This window comes from Salvelinus namaycush, chromosome 31, assembly GCF_016432855.1.
Source record: "Salvelinus namaycush isolate Seneca chromosome 31, SaNama_1.0, whole genome shotgun sequence".
NCBI classification, from domain to species: domain Eukaryota; kingdom Metazoa; phylum Chordata; class Actinopteri; order Salmoniformes; family Salmonidae; genus Salvelinus; species Salvelinus namaycush.
This window is the reverse complement of record NC_052337.1, coordinates 11,985,428-12,003,654: the sequence shown is the minus strand read 5'-3', so window position 1 is coordinate 12,003,654 and position 18,227 is coordinate 11,985,428. Positions and strand designations below refer to the sequence as shown.

The following is an 18,227-nucleotide window of genomic DNA, read 5'->3' as shown; positions in this document are numbered from 1 at the left end:
ATTATATTTGTGAAATGGAACTATATTAAATTATATTTGTGAAATGGAACTGTTTAAAGTTATATGCTACTCTTTGGCCTCTGCATGATGAATCAACGCTCAGGGTGGCGACTTTTTTTTTGTTATATTTTTTTTCTTGTGACAGGTAGGCCAACATTTACTCCAACATCCTATAATAAAGTAATATAAAGACAGAATGTGCATCTAATTTACCCATCTATATCTTTCGGGGTCACCATTTTAATTTTGTGTTTTTTTATTGCGTGAGCTCGCTCTCTCTCCATTAACTCCATTCAAATTGCATACAAAATAGATAATCCTTTTCTAGATTGATTATATAGATGTCCTAGCCTACCTCTTTCAGGTCATAAATTCAATGCAGCATTATCCTTATAATTAGCTAATAATGATGGGTTATGCATAATACGCTTCTAACTTGTAGCCGGTCTCTAGCTCTTGGAGGGCCCTGCAGGAAAAGATAGACTAGAATAGCTTGCTGGACATTTTTTTTATTTGAATTTGTTATACCTATAAAGCTTGCGTCCCAATTCGAATAGTCTTTCTTGATTAATGTTAAATCCAGCAGCCAATAGAACTCATGGGTAGTTTTGAAAGAAGAGTGAACGCATGATGGCAGAAGGCTATGGCAGTTATTTATTCAGACCAATAACCATTCAATGTTTTGAAGAGAAGTGAAAGCCTTCTGCATCTAATTCTAGTCCTATATTATTCAAGGATGTCATTAGAATGATGAGGACAACTAAACTTATTTAACTGTTGAAAGCGAGGAAGTAATGAAGCAACAGTAGAGCGGTAGGTAGGAAAATAACATTAAGGGAAATATTATGGAAGGTATAAAGCAATCATGGACTGTCGTTTCTCTTTGCTTATTTCAGCTGTTCTTGCCATAATATGTACTTGGTCTTTTACCAATAGGGCTATCTTGTGTATACCAACCCTACCTTTTCATAACTGATTGGCTCAAACGCATTAACCTTTCTGGCGCTTGCGTTCCACTAGCGACCCACCTCGACAACATCCGGTGAAATTGCAGAGCGTGAAATTCAAAAACAGATACTCAATATAAAGATTAATAAAACATACAAGTGTTATACATTGGTTTAAAGATTAACTTCTTGTTAATCCAACCACAGTGTCAGATTTCAAAAAGGCTTTACGGAAAAAGCATACCATGCGATTATCTGAGAACAGCGCCCAGCAGACAAATCATTACAAACAGTTACCAGCCAAGTAGAGGAGTTGCACAGGTCAGAAATAGCGATTTAAAATTAATCACTTACATTTGATGATCTTCATATGGTTGCACTCACAAGACTCCCATTTACTCAATAAATGTTATTTTTGTTCGATAAAGTCCCTCTTTATATCCAAAAACCTCAGTTTTGTTCGCGTTTTGTTCAGTAATCCACAGGCTCAAACCCAGTCACAACAGGCAGACAAAAAATCCAAATAGTATCCGTAAAGTAAGTAACATGTCAAATTATGTTTATAATCAATCCTCATGTTGTTTTTAGCCTAAATAATCGATAATATTTCAACCGGACAATAACGTTGTTGATATAAAAGGTAAACAAGAAAGGCGCACTCTCGGTCGGGCGCATGAAAAACCTCTGGGACACTGTAGGGTCCACTCATTCAGAGTGGTCTTACACTCTAATTTTTCAGAATACAAGCCTGAAACAATTTCTAAAGACTGTTGACATCTAGTGGAAGCCATAGGAAGTACAATTTGAGTCCTAAGTCAATGGATACTGTAATGGCATTCAATAGAAAACTACAAACATAAAAAAAATCCCACTTCCTGGATGGATTTTTCTCAGGTTTTCGCCTGCCAAATCAGTTCTGTTATACTCACAGACATTATTTTAACAGTTTTGGAAACTTTAGAGTGTTTTCTATCCAAATCTACAATCTATTACTATTATATGCATATCCTAGCTTCTGGGCCTGAGTAGCAGGCAGTTTACTTTGGGCACGCTTTTCATCCGGAGGTGAAAATAGTACTCCCTACCCTAGTGAATTTAACTTCTTGTTAACCTGTCTAGGAACGAGGTTCCGCTAGCAGAACCCCTCGCCAACAGCCAATGAAATTGCAGGGCGCCAAATTCAATCAACAGAAATCTCATCATTCAAATTTCTCAAACATACAAGTATTAGACACCATTTTAAAGATAAAATTCCCGTTAATCCAACCACAGTGTCCGATTTTCAAAAAGGCTTTTCGGCGAAAGCAGGACATATCATTATGTTAGGTCAGCAACTAGTCACAGAAAGGATACAGGGATTTTTCCAACCAAAGAGAGGAGTCACAAAAAGCAGAAATAGAGATAAAATTAATCACTAACCTTTGATATTCTTCATCAGATGACACTCCGGGGACAACATGTTACACAATACATGTATGTTTTGTTCGATCAAGTTCATATTTATATCCAAAAACCTCAGTTTACATTTGGCTTTGCCTCTAAAACATCCTGTGAATTTGCACAGAGCCACATCAATTTACAGAAATACTCATAATAAACATTGATAAAATATACAAGTGTTATTCACAGAATTAAAGATATACTTCTCCTTAATGCAACCGCTGTGTCAGATTTCAAAAAAACTTTACGGAAAAAGCAAACCATGCAATAATCTGAGTACGGCGCTCCAAGACCAACACAACCCAAAAAGATATCCGCCATGTTGGAGTCAACAGAAGTCAGAAATAGCATTATAAATATTCACTTACCTTTGATGATCATCAGAATGCACTCCCAGGAATCCCAGTTCCACAATAAATGTTTGATTTGTTCGATAAAGTTCATTTATGTCCGAATATCTCCTTTTTGTTAGCGCGTTTAAACCAGTATTCCAAATTCATGACGCGCGATCACTAGGAGCAGACAAAGTCAAAAAGTTCCGTTACAGTCCGTAGAAACATGTCAAACGAAGTATAGAATCAATCTTTAGGATGTTTTTAACATAAATCTTCAATAATGTTCCAACCGGAGAATTCCTTTGTCTTCAGAAATGCAATGGAACTCACGTGAACGCGCATGGTCAGCTCCTGGCTCTCTGGGAGAGACCTTACTCAATCCCCTCTCATTCGCCCCCACTTCACAGTAGAAGCATCAAACAAGGTTCTAAAGACTGACATGTAATGGAAGCCGTAGGAAGTGCAATATGACCCCATAGACACGGTGTATTCGATAGGCCAAGAGTTGAAAAACTACAAACCTCAAATTTCCCACTTCCTGGTTGGATTTTTCTCAGGTTTTCTTCTGCCATATGAGTTCTCTTATACTCACAGACATCATTCAAACAGTTTTAGAAACTTCAGAGTGTTTTCTATCCAAATCTACTAATAATATGCATATATTAGCAACTGGGACTGAGTAGCAGGCAGTTTACTATGGGCATGCTTTTCATCCAAACGTGAAAATGCTGCCCCCTAGCCCAAACAGGTTAATCCAGCCGCTGTCAGATTTCAAAAAGGCTTTACGGCGAAAGCACACCATGCGATAATCTGAGGACAGCACCCCCGCATACAAAAGCATTAAACTTTTTTCAACCAGGCAGGTGCGCCACGAAAGTCAGAAATAGCGATATAATAAATGACTTACCTTTGAAGATCTTCTGTTGGCACTCCAAAATGTCCCAGTTACATCACAAATGGTCCTTTTGTTCGATAATGTCCTTTTTATATCCGTAACTCAGTTTAGCTGGCGTGCGTCATTCAATAATCCACCGGTTTCCCTCCTTCAAAATGCATACAAAATGAATCCCAAACGTTACCAATAAACTTCTCCAAACAAGTCAAACAACGTTTATAATCAAACCTCAGGTACCCTAATACGTAAATAAATTATAAAATTTAAGGCGGAGAATCGTTATTGTCTTTACCGGAGATAAACAGAAAAGAACTCGCTCTCATCCACGCGCATGAAAACACTACAGCCAAAATGGGAGCCACTTAGAAAAACTACAAATTCCAGCTCATTTTTCCAAAAACATGCCTGAAACCTTTTCTAAAGACTGTTGACATCTAGTGGAAGCCCTAGGAACTGCAATCTGGGAGGATTTCACCTCATAATAAACATGACAGCCATTAGAAACAGTGATAGGCTGAAATTATATATTTTTTTGATGGTTTGCCATATCAGTTCTGTTACTCACAGACATTATTTTAACAGTTTTAGAAACTTTTGAGTGTTTTCTATCCAAATCTACCATGCATATCCTAGCTTCTGGGCCTGAGTAACAGGCAGTTTACTTTGGGCACGCTTTTCATCCGGACGTCAAAATACTGCCCCCTAGCCCAAAGAGGTTTTAAGAAGGAAAGAAATGCCACAAATTCCTTTAAACAAGGCACACCTGTTAATTGAAATGCATTCCAGGTAGAGAGCGAACGATTTATGATTTTTCAACGCCAATACCAATTATTGGTGGACTAAAAAAAGCTGATACCAATTAATCAGCCTAAATAAAAATATATTTTTTAAATATTTGTAATAATGACAATTCAGACAATACTGAATGAACAATGAACCCTTTTATTTTAACTTAATATAATACATAAAATCTATTTAGTCTCAAATAATGAAACATGTTCAATTTGGTTGAAATATTGCAAAAACAGTGTTGGAGAAGAAAGTGCAATATGTGCAATGTAAAAAAAAAAAAGCTAACGTTTAAGTTCCTTGCTTAGAACATGAGAACATATGAAAGCTGGTGGTTCAATATTCCCAGTTAAGAAGTTTTAGGTTGTAGTTATTATAGGAATTATGAAGCGTCGACTATTTCTCTCTATACCATTTGTATTTCAGTATTTAGTATTGCCAGCCTAATCTCAGGAGTTGATAGGCTTGAAGTCATAAACAGTGCTGTGGTTCAAGCATTGCTAAGAGCTGCTCGCAAACACAGTAAAGTGCTGTTTGAATGAATGCTTACGAGCCTGCTGCTGCCTACCACCACTCAGTCAGACTGCTCTATCAAATATCAAATCATAGACTTAAATATAATAAACACACAGAAATACGAGCCTTTGGTCATTAATATGGTCAAATCCTGAAACTATAATTTTGAAAACAAAACGTTTATTCTTTCAGTGAAATACACAGTTCGCAACGAGCCAGGCGGCCCAAACTGTTGTATATACCCTGACTGCTTACACAATTTCCCTTGTTAATATTGCCTGCTAACATGCATTTATTTTAACTAAATATGCAGGTATAAAAAATATATACTTCTGTGTATTGATTTTAAGAAAGGCATTTGATGTTTATGGTTAGGTACATTTGTGCAACGAATGTGCTTTTTTTGCAAATGCGCTTTTGCTAAATCATCACCCGTTTGGCAAAGTTGAAGTAGGCTGTGATTCGATGATAAATTAACAGGCACCGCATTGATTATATGCATCGCAGGACAAGCTAGTTAACCTAGTAATAGCATCAACCATCTGTAGTTAACTAGCGATTATGAAGACTTTTATAAGATGAGTTTATGCTAGCTAGCAACTTACCTTGGCTCCTTGCAGCCACAAGGTCCTTTTGACACTGGACTCACGTAATAGGTGGTCAGCCTGCCACGCATTTTCCTCATGGATTGCAATGTAATCGTTCAAAAAGGCCGATTACCGATTGTTATGAAAACTTGAAATTGGCCACACACTTTCCCTCTTTCTCACTTTTGTTGGCACATTGCCTGTGGACAGCTGTTCTACAGAAAGTGTACAATGTAATAATGTGCAGTGTAGCCCAAAGATATGACTTTTGTTGTGTTGAACTTGACAGTAACACGTGTGAGGGGGATTATATAATTTTTTACTTGATGATCGTTATTTTTGCACACATCTAGCCTTGTGCTCTTGATCAATGTCTGCTATAGTGGCCACTATAATAGAGCAAAAATGGAATGCCTGTTTGTTTCATTCTATTTCTACTTTAAGATGTTTTTTTCCCAAGTGCAATATTTAGATGTGTGTGGTCACAAGCATTCTATTATAAAGGCTGTCATGTCTAACTGCAATATTAGTGTATTTTGTTTCTCAAGACTTGTGTCATTTGCAGTAAAGTCTAGGCAACAAATAACATTGGATTGCTTTCTTTACATTTTTTGCTGTGATTTAGGTTCACATTAACCACTTATTTTACACACAGAGACTGATTCATATAGATCATATTCTTTGTTTAATTAGTTAAAACCTGCATTTCCCTCTAGCAGGGATTTTTTGCATGTTTCAATGGGCCCTCACCAGTTTGCATCCCTGAACATTACATTCTCTGGCAACGGCTCTGGTGGAATTCCTGCAGTCAGCATGCCAATTGCACGTTCCTTCAACTTGAGACATGTGGCATTGTGTTGTGTGACTTAAGTAGTGGATTTTATAGAGTAAGTCACACTTTCTCTTTATCTCTGCATCTATGCTACTCTCCCTACCTCTTCAAAAAGCATCTTGATTAAATGCATTGTTTCCATGATTTATCTCATTGGTTATGAATGGTCAGCTTTCCCCTATGTTTCTGGCTGTTTTTATAACTAATCCTATTACTATTCACTAAATGAAAAATCCCCTTACCTGAGTAGTCTTCATGACCTGGCAGTGAGCTCATTGTGTAGGCCTAGTTGGGGCATTTCTGGGGGCCTGCTCCCTTGTGACTAGACCATAATTTTTCCACTTTAAAAGAAAGGTCACCCCCTGGAGTCAAGTTTTATACAACACTTGTGTTGATAACCTTGTTACCAATATGTGGCACATGAATGAAGAAATGTAGCGGTTTGCACAAGGAGGTTTGCTCTAGTGAAGTAGGTCTATGTTTAGCATGTTGAAGTGTTCTGTGGCCAGTCTTCCTCACACCGTCCAGTCATTGAACCCAATGGCCCACAAAAGAGTTCTAAGAGCTCTAGGTTAAGAATCAATTAATGGCTTTTGAGAGGATTAATCTGTCCTTAAACACCTACCTCTTATTCTCAGATGTTATATTGCAATTTTATTCCATTTTATTGCTGTGGTAGATCTGAAATATAGCTGTGTTTATATAAAAAAAAAAAAAAAAAAAGGTTTGTCAAAGTTAGGCGATCCTTAATTGTTTTTGTCTGGTGTTTGAGTGGGGCCCAGAGACATTTTTTTTCTTTTGTTTTCTTTTTCTGATCAGATGGGCCGCATGGTCAGGGAAATCTCTTGGTCCAATCATGACTAGCCTATTTTGTGTGTGTGACTCTGTTTTTCCTGTGGGGCTGTAGGTACCAGGTGATCAGCACCCCAACAGACATCTTCATGGTGATGGAGTATGTGTCCGGAGGAGAGCTCTTCGACTACATCTGCAAAAATGGAAAGGTAAGACCCCCCCCCCCCAAGGATAACACACTCTGTTTGCAGGCTTTGTGACAATTATGGACCTGTTTTTAGTTCAACAACAAAACAGACATTAGGCGTTATTCTACATTAAGCCTCATTAAGCCGATCTGTTACAATTAACTCTGTTGTTTTGGATTGTAGGTAGTCTTTTGCTCACCTGAATCTTAATGGCTTAGGTAATTAGCTATCTATTGTCAGGCTAGTATAATGGTTGTGTCAATAGTCATGTTATAACCTGCCTCTTGTATGGACTACCCCCTCCTTCTGTACACAAACATATATCACAAAACTCTATCGCTACACTGCATTCTTTCTAAGCGTTTTTTGAGGACTACTAAGTCATTCAAGCAAAGTCACTGACCAAATCTCCAGAGTGGTTACTTACTATACTGAAATAGACACTGAATGGACATATCTCACCTCTCGTGTGTTTTTCTGTGTGTCTGCGTTTCGTGTGTGTGTGTCTCCAGTTGGATGAGAAGGAGAGCCGTCGTCTGTTCCAGCAGATCATCTCCGCAGTAGACTACTGCCACAGACACATGGTGGTGCACAGAGACCTGAAGCCTGAGAACGTCCTGCTGGACGCACAGATGAACGCCAAGATCGCTGACTTTGGTAAGTCACTGTCACCCTCAACCCTAACCCCACACGAACTCAGCAGCAGCTTTCTACACCTATACCTGATTTACACTTCTTAATCGAGCCACATCTAACTGTACTGGGTTGGCTTGGTTACACATCCGCCATAGTTACTGGAAAGGGTCGGAAATGACACCCCATTTCCTATATAGTGCTCTACCTTTGGACACAAACACATAATTATGTGATGTTGTCTGGTGTTTTCTGTAGGTTTGTCAAACATGATGTCGGATGGAGAGTTTCTGAGGACAAGTTGCGGTTCTCCGAACTACGCTGCCCCTGAAGTCATCTCTGGAAGGTAGTCTTGTCCTCTCCTTTTCACACTAAAACTATGGCAGACGTGATGGGGAATGTGCTAACGTATACAAAAGCCGCTGTTACATTTCAATAAGTAACACTGTTCATGTTAAAAGGACTGATCAATTTCACGGTTTTGCTTTGGTGAAAGACCTTCCCGTTCTTGATAAAAGTCTCAAGCTGACTTCAGTCGCCAGCTGGACAGTGTTTCCTCCAAAACATTGGTGCGGCTGGCTTCCAGGTTACGCGAGCAGTGTGTCAAGAAGCAGTGCGGCTTGGCAGGGTCGTGTTTCAGAGGACGCGTGGCTCTCGACCTTCACCTCTCCCGAGTTCGTTGGGGGGGGGGGGGGGGGGGTTGGTACATAGATCCACTGCGGCACCTCATGAGTTCAGTTTTTTTGTGGCCCCCCACCCCAATCAAAGTTGCCCGTACCTGATCTAAAGGGATTCATCAATGTTTGACCTGTTTCCTCCCAGGTTATATGCAGGTCCTGAGGTGGACATCTGGAGCAGTGGGGTGATCCTGTATGCCCTGCTGTGTGGGACGCTGCCCTTCGATGACGACCATGTGCCAACGCTCTTCAAGAAGATCTGTGACGGGATCTTCTTCACGCCTCAGTACCTGAACCCCTCTGTCGCCGCCCTGCTCAAACACATGCTGCAGGTGGATCCCATGAAGAGAGCCACCATCAAAGAAATCCGGTAAGAAGGGGCAAGTGATCAACTTCGCCTAAATGCATTCCATTCAAATACAAAGTGTATTTAAACACCTGAATACACTGCAGTAGAATAATGGAAGATAAAATACATTAAAAACAAAAATTAAACTTGCTCCACATTAAACTGTAACTGAGGTTTCATGCTGTACTACCTATCATGGGTGGAAAACTCCTGTCCTGGGGAAGCTCCTGCCTTCTCTGTGCAGGCTTTAGTTCCAGCACTAACAAAGTGAACCCACCCCTCCTGGTCAACACATTATCTAGCTGCCCTGTTAAGAAGAAGGAAAAAAAATCCTATGGGATAAAAGACTAGCTTGACCCTGACTTTAACCATGCTCTGTCTTCCCTCCCCTCACCACAGAGAGGATGAATGGTTCAAAGAGGAGCTCCCCAAGTACTTGTTCCCAGAGGACCCGTCCTACAGCAACAACATGATTGATGACGAGGCCCTGAAAGAGGTGTGTGAGAAGTTTGAGTGCACTGAGGAAGAAATCCTGACTTGCTTGTACAGCCGCAACCACCATGACCCCCTGGCTGTGGCCTACCACCTCATCATCGACAACCGCCGCATCATGTCCGAGGCCAAAGACTTCTATCTGGCCTCCAGTCCCCCAGACTCCTTCTTGGACGATCAGCACCTGACCGCCTCTGCCGCGGCTGCCGCATCCCTTAAGCCCCACCCCGAGCGCATGCAGCCATTCCTGGCAATGGAGACCTCTCCCAGGCCGAGGCACACGCTGGATGAGCTGAACCCACAGAAATCGAAGCACCAGGGGGTGAGGCGGGCTAAGTGGCACCTGGGGATCAGGAGCCAGAGCAGGCCAAATGATATTATGTCTGAGGTGTGCCGGGCCATGAAGCAACTGGACTATGAGTGGAAGGTGAGTGGAAGGGGCGGGAGAATCATAGAGAGTGGGGATGAGGATTGTGGGAAGGAAGAGTAGAAAGGGGAGGGAAGGGAGAGTGAAGGAGTGGGTAAAGATGTCAGGTAGAAATACACAGAAAACCATCAAGGGTTCCCCTTATCAAGGGGTAGTGGGGAAATCAAGGGGTAGTGGGGAAATAAAGTATATTGAACAAAAATTTACGAAATCTGTTATGTTGGTTTCATGAGCTGAAATAAAAGATCACAGAAATGGTCCATACGCACAAAAAAAGTATTTCTCTAATTATGTGCACAAATTTGTTTACATCCCTGTTAGTAAGCATTTCTCCTTTTCCAACATAATCCATCCAGCTGACAGGTGTGGCATATCAAGAAGCTGATTAAACAACATTATCATTAAATGGGTGCACCATGTGCTGGGGACAATAAAAGGCCACTCTAAAATGTGCAGATTTGTCACAACACAATGTAACAGATGTCTCAAGTTTTGAGGGAGCGTGCAATGGCATGCTGACTGCAGGAATGTCCACCAAAGCTGTTACAAGATAATTTAATGTTCATTTCTCTACCGTAAGCTGCATCCAACATTGTTTTAGAGAATTTGGCAGTACGTCCAACTGGCCTCCCAACCGTAGACAACGTGTAACCACACCAGCCCAGGACCTCCACATCCGGCTTCTTCACCTGCAGGATCGTCTGAGACCAGCCACCCGGACAGCTGATGAAACTGTGGGTTTGCACAACTGAAGAATTTCTGCACAAACAGTCAGAAACTGTCTCAGGGAAGCTCATCTGCGTGCATTCGTCCTCACCAGGGTCTTCACCTGACTGCAGTTCGACATCGTAACTGACTTCAGTGGGCAAATGCTCACCTTTTGATGGCCACTGGCACGCTGGACAAGTGTGCCAATCCCGGTTTTAGCTGTACCAGGCAGATAGCAGACAGCGTTTATGGAGTCGTGTGGGAGAGCGGTTTGCTGATGTCAATGTTGTGAACAGGGTGCCCCATGGTGGCGTTGGGGGTCATGGTTTGGGCAGGCATAAGCTACAGACGAACAAAATTGCATTTCATCAATGGCAATTTTAATGCACAGCACTACCGTGACGAGATCCTGAGCCCATTGTTATGCCATTTATCCACCGCCATCACCTCATGTTTCAGCATGATAATGCAAGAACCCATGTCACAAGGATCTGTAAACAATTCCTAGAAGCTGAAAATGTCCCAGTTCTTCCATGGCCTGCATACTCACCAGACATGTCACCCATTGAGCATTGGGATGCTCCGTTCGTGTACAATGGCGTGTTCCAGTTCCCGCCATTATCCAGCAACTTCCTAACAGCCATTGAAGAGGAATGGGACAGCATTCCATAGGCCACAATCAATAGCCTGATCAACTGTATGCGAAGGAGATGTTGCGCTGCTTGAGGCAAATGGGGGTCACACCAGATAACAGTTTTTCCTAGCCACCGTGCTTCTACACCTGCATTGCTTGCTGTTTGGGGTTTTAGGCTGGGTTTCTGTACAGCACTTTGAGATATCAGCTGATGTACGAAGGGCTATATAAATACATTTGATTTGATACTGACTGACTGGTTTTCTGATCCACACCCCTACCTTTTTTGTAATGGTATCTGTGACCAACAGATGCATATCTGTATTCCCAGTCATGTGAAATCATAGATTGGGACCTAATGAACTGATTTCAATTGACTTTACTTTTATGTTTTTTTTGTTAAAGTACTTGCCGTTATTAGTATTTTTCTGCTTGGTGTGCATTACTGGCTTTGTCAGGTTTAGTTCTACCTGACCTGGAATGGAATGCGGCTATTTCCTCCTTGGGTTCTATTTTAGTATGGCACAACTTTTAGACTATATCAGCTGACTGACTCAACTTAAAAATGTATCTTGAGGAAAAATGAGAGCTATTTATGAAGGAAATTCTCGGTTTCCTGTTTATCCTTCTCTTGCCCTGATAGATAGAAAGCAGCTATTTATTGTTTTATGTGTTTGGGTACACAGTAATAAAACATACTGAGCTTCATATACAGTCCCACAAAGTTAACCACTGTTCTGTCTAGACTCTAAATCACCACAGATCACCACTGAAGCAGCTACAGGAGACATATTTAATAATGTAATGGTCTATTGCTGTATGTTATATCTATGACATATTATACCCAGCTTCTGACATCCAGTTGAATGCATCACTAATCTCCATATCCTCTTCCCCAGGTGGTGAATCCGTACTACCTGCGTGTAAAGAGGAAGAACCCAGTAACGGGCATGCAGACCAAGATGAGCCTTCAGCTCTACCAGGTGGACAGCAGGACATACCTCCTGGACTTCCGTAGCATAGACAGTACGTCAATCTGGACTTAATGAGAACATGTCTAGAACTTGGAAGTGGTTTTTTACACTGCTGACTATGCCATCACAGAAAATTGCCTATAAAATATGATGCTTTTCCATGCTGAGTGGAATGCAAATTGACTCGTCAGACTTCAAAATCGTTAATATTTTTTTGTTCACCTTAGACATGTTACAGGTCTGTCTAGTGGCTTTTGGGTGTTTGGTTGTAACCACCTGTGTGTTTTAACATTCTCTTCTCTTTTCCCTCTTTCTTTCTCTCTGTCTGTAGATGACATGTTGGAGGCTAAATCTGGGACTGCCACTCCTCACCGGTCTGGGTCAGTGGGAAACTACCGCACGGCCCTTAAGAACGACACTGCTGAAGAGGGGGGGTCCCAAACCGAGGGGGCTAAGGAGGACGCTACCCCGACCCCTGCCACCTCCATCCCTCCCACCCCCACCAAGGCCTCGGAGAGCTCCCTGGCCTCCTCGCTCACCTCCTCTGTTGACTCAACAGGAGGCGACCTCGCTCCGACGACAGTCTACCCGCGGCCCGGCAGCCACACCATTGAGTTTTTTGAGATGTGCGCCAATCTCATCAAGCTACTTGCACGATAGCTCACAATCAAGTCAAAACATTAGCCTTTTTTTCTCTCCGAGTGTCCTTATAAGCAATAAGCATACAACTGATTCATGGCTCAATTCATCCCCACCTCGGGCGTTTGAGCTGGCTAGGGTTGTTCCATGGCACTGATGATGCAGGTTTGGTTTGCACCTACCCTGACTCACGGGGGGGGGATTTGTCAGAGCAGAGGTGCGGGCGTGGTTTAGAGAACGTTGAATGACAATGACCAAGCCACTTTATTATATTCATGATGACAGAAAACTATTTTAGAGATGGTTTTACATTTTCACGATCATTATAGTTGGCAGACGATGATTTCTTCCTCCTTTTAGATCACATTCCACCCTTACATATATAGGCTAAGTCTGAGTGATACACTGAATTTGCTTTACTGTACTCAGTGGGCTTTGCTGTCCTTTTTTTCAGTAGAGAAAACAAAACCCCAAGTTTTTGTGTGCAGAAAGGAGAGCTATAGGGGGGTAGGGTGGCTGAGGGGAAGGATGCAGGAGGCTCTTTTGCTAAGTAGTTTTCTTATTTCTCTCCTGCTCTGTCTTTCTCTACAGTAGATGTCTGAGAACCTGTGCAGAAAGATAGGAAGCTGAACTGCAGGCCTTTCAGGGTTAGCTGCACTGACCATAACAAGGGTTGTCATGCCAACGATGCCCGTTGACTCACTGAGGAAGTGCAATGACCCTGTATATTTCTTACTTGATCGCGTCAGGTGGAAGAAAGGAGTTAGCACTTAATCCAAATTTTTGTTTAGATGTTTTTTGTTAATTGAATTAAGACGTCCATGTTTTTTCGCATTATTGTAAAAGAATAAATGTTTGGATTTGTTTGTCCTCTACATTTTATATATAAATAAAAAATGCATTTGGAGATATTTATCAGTGCTTTAAGTGGGAATTGTAGATTACATTGAGAAATGATTATGGAGTGAAATCTTTCTTGAATTTTTGCATTACGACTATTGCTGGATGACATTTTATTCCTTTTACTGCTTTCTTAAAATCAATTTCACAGTTTTGAATCAGTTATTCTATACACAGTTTTTCCTCACTATCTCCAAGAGTTCTTTGCTGTTAGTCAAAATGAGACGTACACTATCCTATACTTAATTCAAAGTACTTTTATTATTTTACCAATTTATCTTTGAGGTTGAGGGCTATATACATTCATACATCTGAATGTCTCTTGACTGAGTGACATGCCTTTTAGCAGGATTTGACCAACATTCAGTTTGTACACATTCCTATTCATTAAGTTACACATTGAGAAATTGGGACCATTGAGTGGGGATTTGCAGCAAGTACATGTGCATGGTCAATGTAAATTGATAAAGGAAACAATCAGAACAATCATTTCACTTTTCTTGGCCCACATTCCCCACAATAGATAACTCTGGATGTAAGTTTACATATTTGCCCAAACCTTACATTTATTTAATGTGCTCCTGGAGAAAGTTTTTTTTTTTAAATGTTTATCTTGAGTGTCAAGACTGAGATTGAATGAGAGTTAATGTCACTTCGATTGCATCATTGTGTTGGCTGCCTTATTATCAGTACTGTTGATCAGTTTTATATCAGTGAATATAAAAACATCTATCTACTTCTATCCTCTTATGTGGGGCTGGTTTTGGTCTGAATAAATGACACGAATGGATTGTGACTGCAGGGTCTAATTTGTAGACCAAATTATCATTAAAACATTTGTAGGACTAAAAACAAACCTTTTTTTAGTTTTCAAGGACAGTTGCGAGTTCTATTCCAAATAGTGCATGAGGTGAATTGTGGGGTTGTTGGAAATAAGTTAGTGTGAGACCATACGGCTTACTGAGGAAGTGCAATGACCCTGTGTCTTTCTTTCTCAACCATGTTCTAACGGCTTATGATGTAAGTTGCACATTTGGTAAGTAGTTTTTCTCCTTTTGAGTGGGAGTGTTAAGAGCTGACTATTTGCAGTAGAAATATCTTTCATTGTACTTGTATTAACTGCTTTAGTTAAGAAATCTTGTTTTAATTTTATTTGGTGTGTAAAGGGACCCTACTACTATAATGACCATGTATCAATGGACAGTGTGTTTAAATCATTTGTACACACAACTGCCTAATAAACAGCAAAATTGCACAGGTTTTCATGTCTACCCTTGTTTCTGTTGGCATTGGAAAATTTGTAAAATAAAAAGTTAACAATACTATGATGCATGGCTGCAAATATAAAACTGTCCCAGATTTAAAGAGTAGCAAAAGACCTGAAAGCATGTAGCTATGTAACAAAAACTATATATAATTTATTGGTCACATACACATTTAGCTGATGTTATTGCGGGTGTAGCAAAATGTGTTTCTAGCTCCAACAGTGCAGTAGTATCTAACAATTCACAATACACACATCTAAAAGTAAAAGAATGGAATTAAGAACTATATAAATATTAGGACGAGCAATGTCGGAGTGGCACTGACTAAAAGTAGAATACAGTAGAATAGAATACAGTATATGCATATGAGATGAGTAAAGCAGAATACAGTATATACAGTTGAAGTCGGAAGTTTACATACACTTAGGTTGGAGTCAATAAAACTCGTTTTTCAACCACTTCACAAATTTCTTGTTAACAAACTATAGTTTAGGCAAGTCGGTTAGGACATTTACTTTGTGCATGACACAAGTCATTTTCAACAATTGTTTACAGATTATTTCACTTATAATTCACTGTATCACAATTCCAGCGGGTCAGAAGTTTACATACACTAAGTTGACTGTGCCTTTAAACCAGTGGCGTGCCGTGGGCCTGGGGCCTGGGCCTTCAGTGAGGTACTACACAGTCCCACCCGAATTAATCCACCTCATTATGATGCCATGGCTCTAGAAACTATACATTTAGACAGAAACGCAGTATAACCAGGCGTTGCGTCACCTTGAAATTGACATTTTTGGGTAAACAGTGTTTACCCAAAAACATGACACAATCAATGAGTCTTTTCAATATTTCCCTTCACCTTTTCATTGTGCAGCTCTGTTGCCCTGCGCGTTTGTTCTTTGAGCTGTAGATCCACTCCGGTGTCCCCAAAAGTTTTCAAAAGCACCATTGCTTGTTAGTGCCCAGCCGTACTTTGGTGTCTCGTTGCTGCCTTGGTTAGACAACTCAAGTTTGCAAAGCCAGTGTGGCTCCAAACACCAAATCGATCACTTGCAAATAATAGGCATTCCCAGCAGTACAGTTTGCAGTGCTTCTCGGAGCCAAGGAGCCTGTGAGCCATTGACAGCGCTCGTAGTTGAAACTTTGAAAGTGGCGAGCGAACGAAGCACTTTCCCGCCTGTGACAGGCTTTGTGGCGTCGGGCGACCTCTCCTTACAATGTCTAACTTTTCTTGAAAAGTTCGTCTTGAGAATGGCGTTATAATTATATCCTCGACCAAATCGATATCTTCTCCTCCTTCCGCCATTGTGGGTTGAAAAAACAGCTTAGTAGTAAGCGAATTAATTCGTTTATCAAATTCAGTTTCCTAGATCTCAATATTGGTAATCCAATCAAAAGACGTGCACGCACTACGCCTGCTAGCTGGCTCCTGTGTAACACTGGAGCCAGCCAGAAGGCGTACAATAGCCAACTCTAAAGCTGATTGGTTGACACTAAATTTTCATTTCCATTCACTATAAGCTACAAGCGCCCGCACTGTTGATTCTGAAGGCCTGAGGGCAGATTTTAGACCCCTGGCAACACATGATGGCTGAATATGATTGGATAAAAGATCTAACATAAAGACCAGCCCTCAAAATCTCAACCTGGGGCTGGAAGCAGTGCAACCAAGAGGAAAGCTATGAAATGAAGAGTATAACTCTTACTCTGGGGAATAATTTAATACATATTTGTGGGAAAATATATTTAAAAAAAATATATATTCTGATGATGTTTAGGCCAGCAGAGAAGGCCTTGCAGGCCCTGACGGCCCACCACTGCTTTAAACACAGCTTTAAACAGCTTGGAAAATTCCAGAAAATGATGTCGTGGCTTTAGAAGCTTCTGATAGGCTAATTGACATAATTTGAGTCAATTGGAGGTGTACCTGTGGATGTATTTCAAGGCATACCTCCAACCTCAGTGCTTCTGCTTGACATCATGGGAAAATCAAAAGAAATCCACCTCAGAATGTTTTTTCCAAACGCCTGAAGGTACCACGTTCATCTGTACAAACAATAGTATGCAAGTATAAACACCATGGGACCACACAGCTGTCATACCGCTCAGGAGGGTGATGCGTTCTGTCTCCTAGAGATGAACGTACTTTGGTGCGAAAAGTGCAAATCAATCCCAGAAAAACAGCAAAAATCTTGTGAAGATGCTGGAAGAAACAGGTACAAAAGTATCTATATCCACAGTAAAACGAGTCCCATAAGACATAACCTGAAAGGCCGCTCAGCAAGGAAGAAGCCACTGCTCCAAAACCTCCATTAAAAAAGCCAGACTACGGTTTGCAAATGCACATGGGGACAAAGATCGTACTTTTTGGAGAAATGTCCTCTGGTCTGATGAAACAAAAATAGAACTGTTTGGCCATAATGACCATCGTTATGTTTGGAGGAACAATGAGGACGCTTGCAAGATGAAGAACACTATCCCAACCGTGAAGCACGGGGGTGGCAGCATCATGTTGTGGGGGTGCTTTTCTGCAGGAGGGACTGGTGCACTTCACAAAATAGATGGCATCATGAGGAAGGAGAATTATGTGGATATATTGAAGCAACATCTCAAGACATCAGTCAGGAAGTTAAAGCTTGGTCGCAAATGGGTCTTCCAAATGGACAGTGACCCCAAGCATACTTCCAAAGTTGTGGCAAAATGGCTTTAGGACAACAAAGTCAAGGTATTGGAGTGGCCATCACAAAGCCCTGACCTCAATCCTATAGAAAATTTGTGGGCAGAACTGAAAAAACATGTGCGAGCAAGGAGGCCAACAAACCTGACTCAGTTACACCACCTCTGTCAGGAGGAATGGGCCAAAATTCACCCAACTTATTGTGGCAAGCTTGTGGAAGACTACCCAAAACGTTTGACCCAAGTTAAACAATTTAAAGGCAATGCTACCAAATAGTAATTGAGTGTATGTAAACATCTGACCAACTGGGAATGTGATGAAAGAAATAAAAGCTGAACTAAATCATTCTCTCTATTATTCTGACATTTCATCCTTAAAATAAAGTGGTGATCCTAACTGACCTAAGACAGGGAATTTTTACTAGGATTAAATGTCAGGAATTGTGAAAAACTGAGTTTAAATGTATTTGGCTAATGTAAACGTCCAACTTCAACTGTACATATGAGATGAGTAAAGCCGTGCCTAGTG

At 40.9% G+C, this 18,227-nt stretch overlaps 1 protein-coding gene across 1 annotated transcript in view; it reads left to right on the top strand.

The window, feature by feature from the left end:
* LOC120026489 (5'-AMP-activated protein kinase catalytic subunit alpha-1-like) overlaps positions 1–15,014 on the top strand; it is a 24,179-nt gene extending 9,165 nt beyond the window's left edge. Inside the window, exons 3-9 of the mRNA XM_038971370.1 lie at positions 7,249–7,342; positions 7,834–7,978; positions 8,213–8,300; positions 8,777–9,001; positions 9,380–9,899; positions 12,141–12,267; positions 12,547–15,014. Of these exons, the coding sequence (XP_038827298.1) occupies positions 7,249–7,342; positions 7,834–7,978; positions 8,213–8,300; positions 8,777–9,001; positions 9,380–9,899; positions 12,141–12,267; positions 12,547–12,875 (1,528 nt within the window). The 3' untranslated portion in view covers positions 12,876–15,014. The remainder of the gene's footprint in view (positions 1–7,248; positions 7,343–7,833; positions 7,979–8,212; positions 8,301–8,776; positions 9,002–9,379; positions 9,900–12,140; positions 12,268–12,546) is intronic.
* Positions 15,015–18,227: the final 3,213 nt, after the last annotated feature.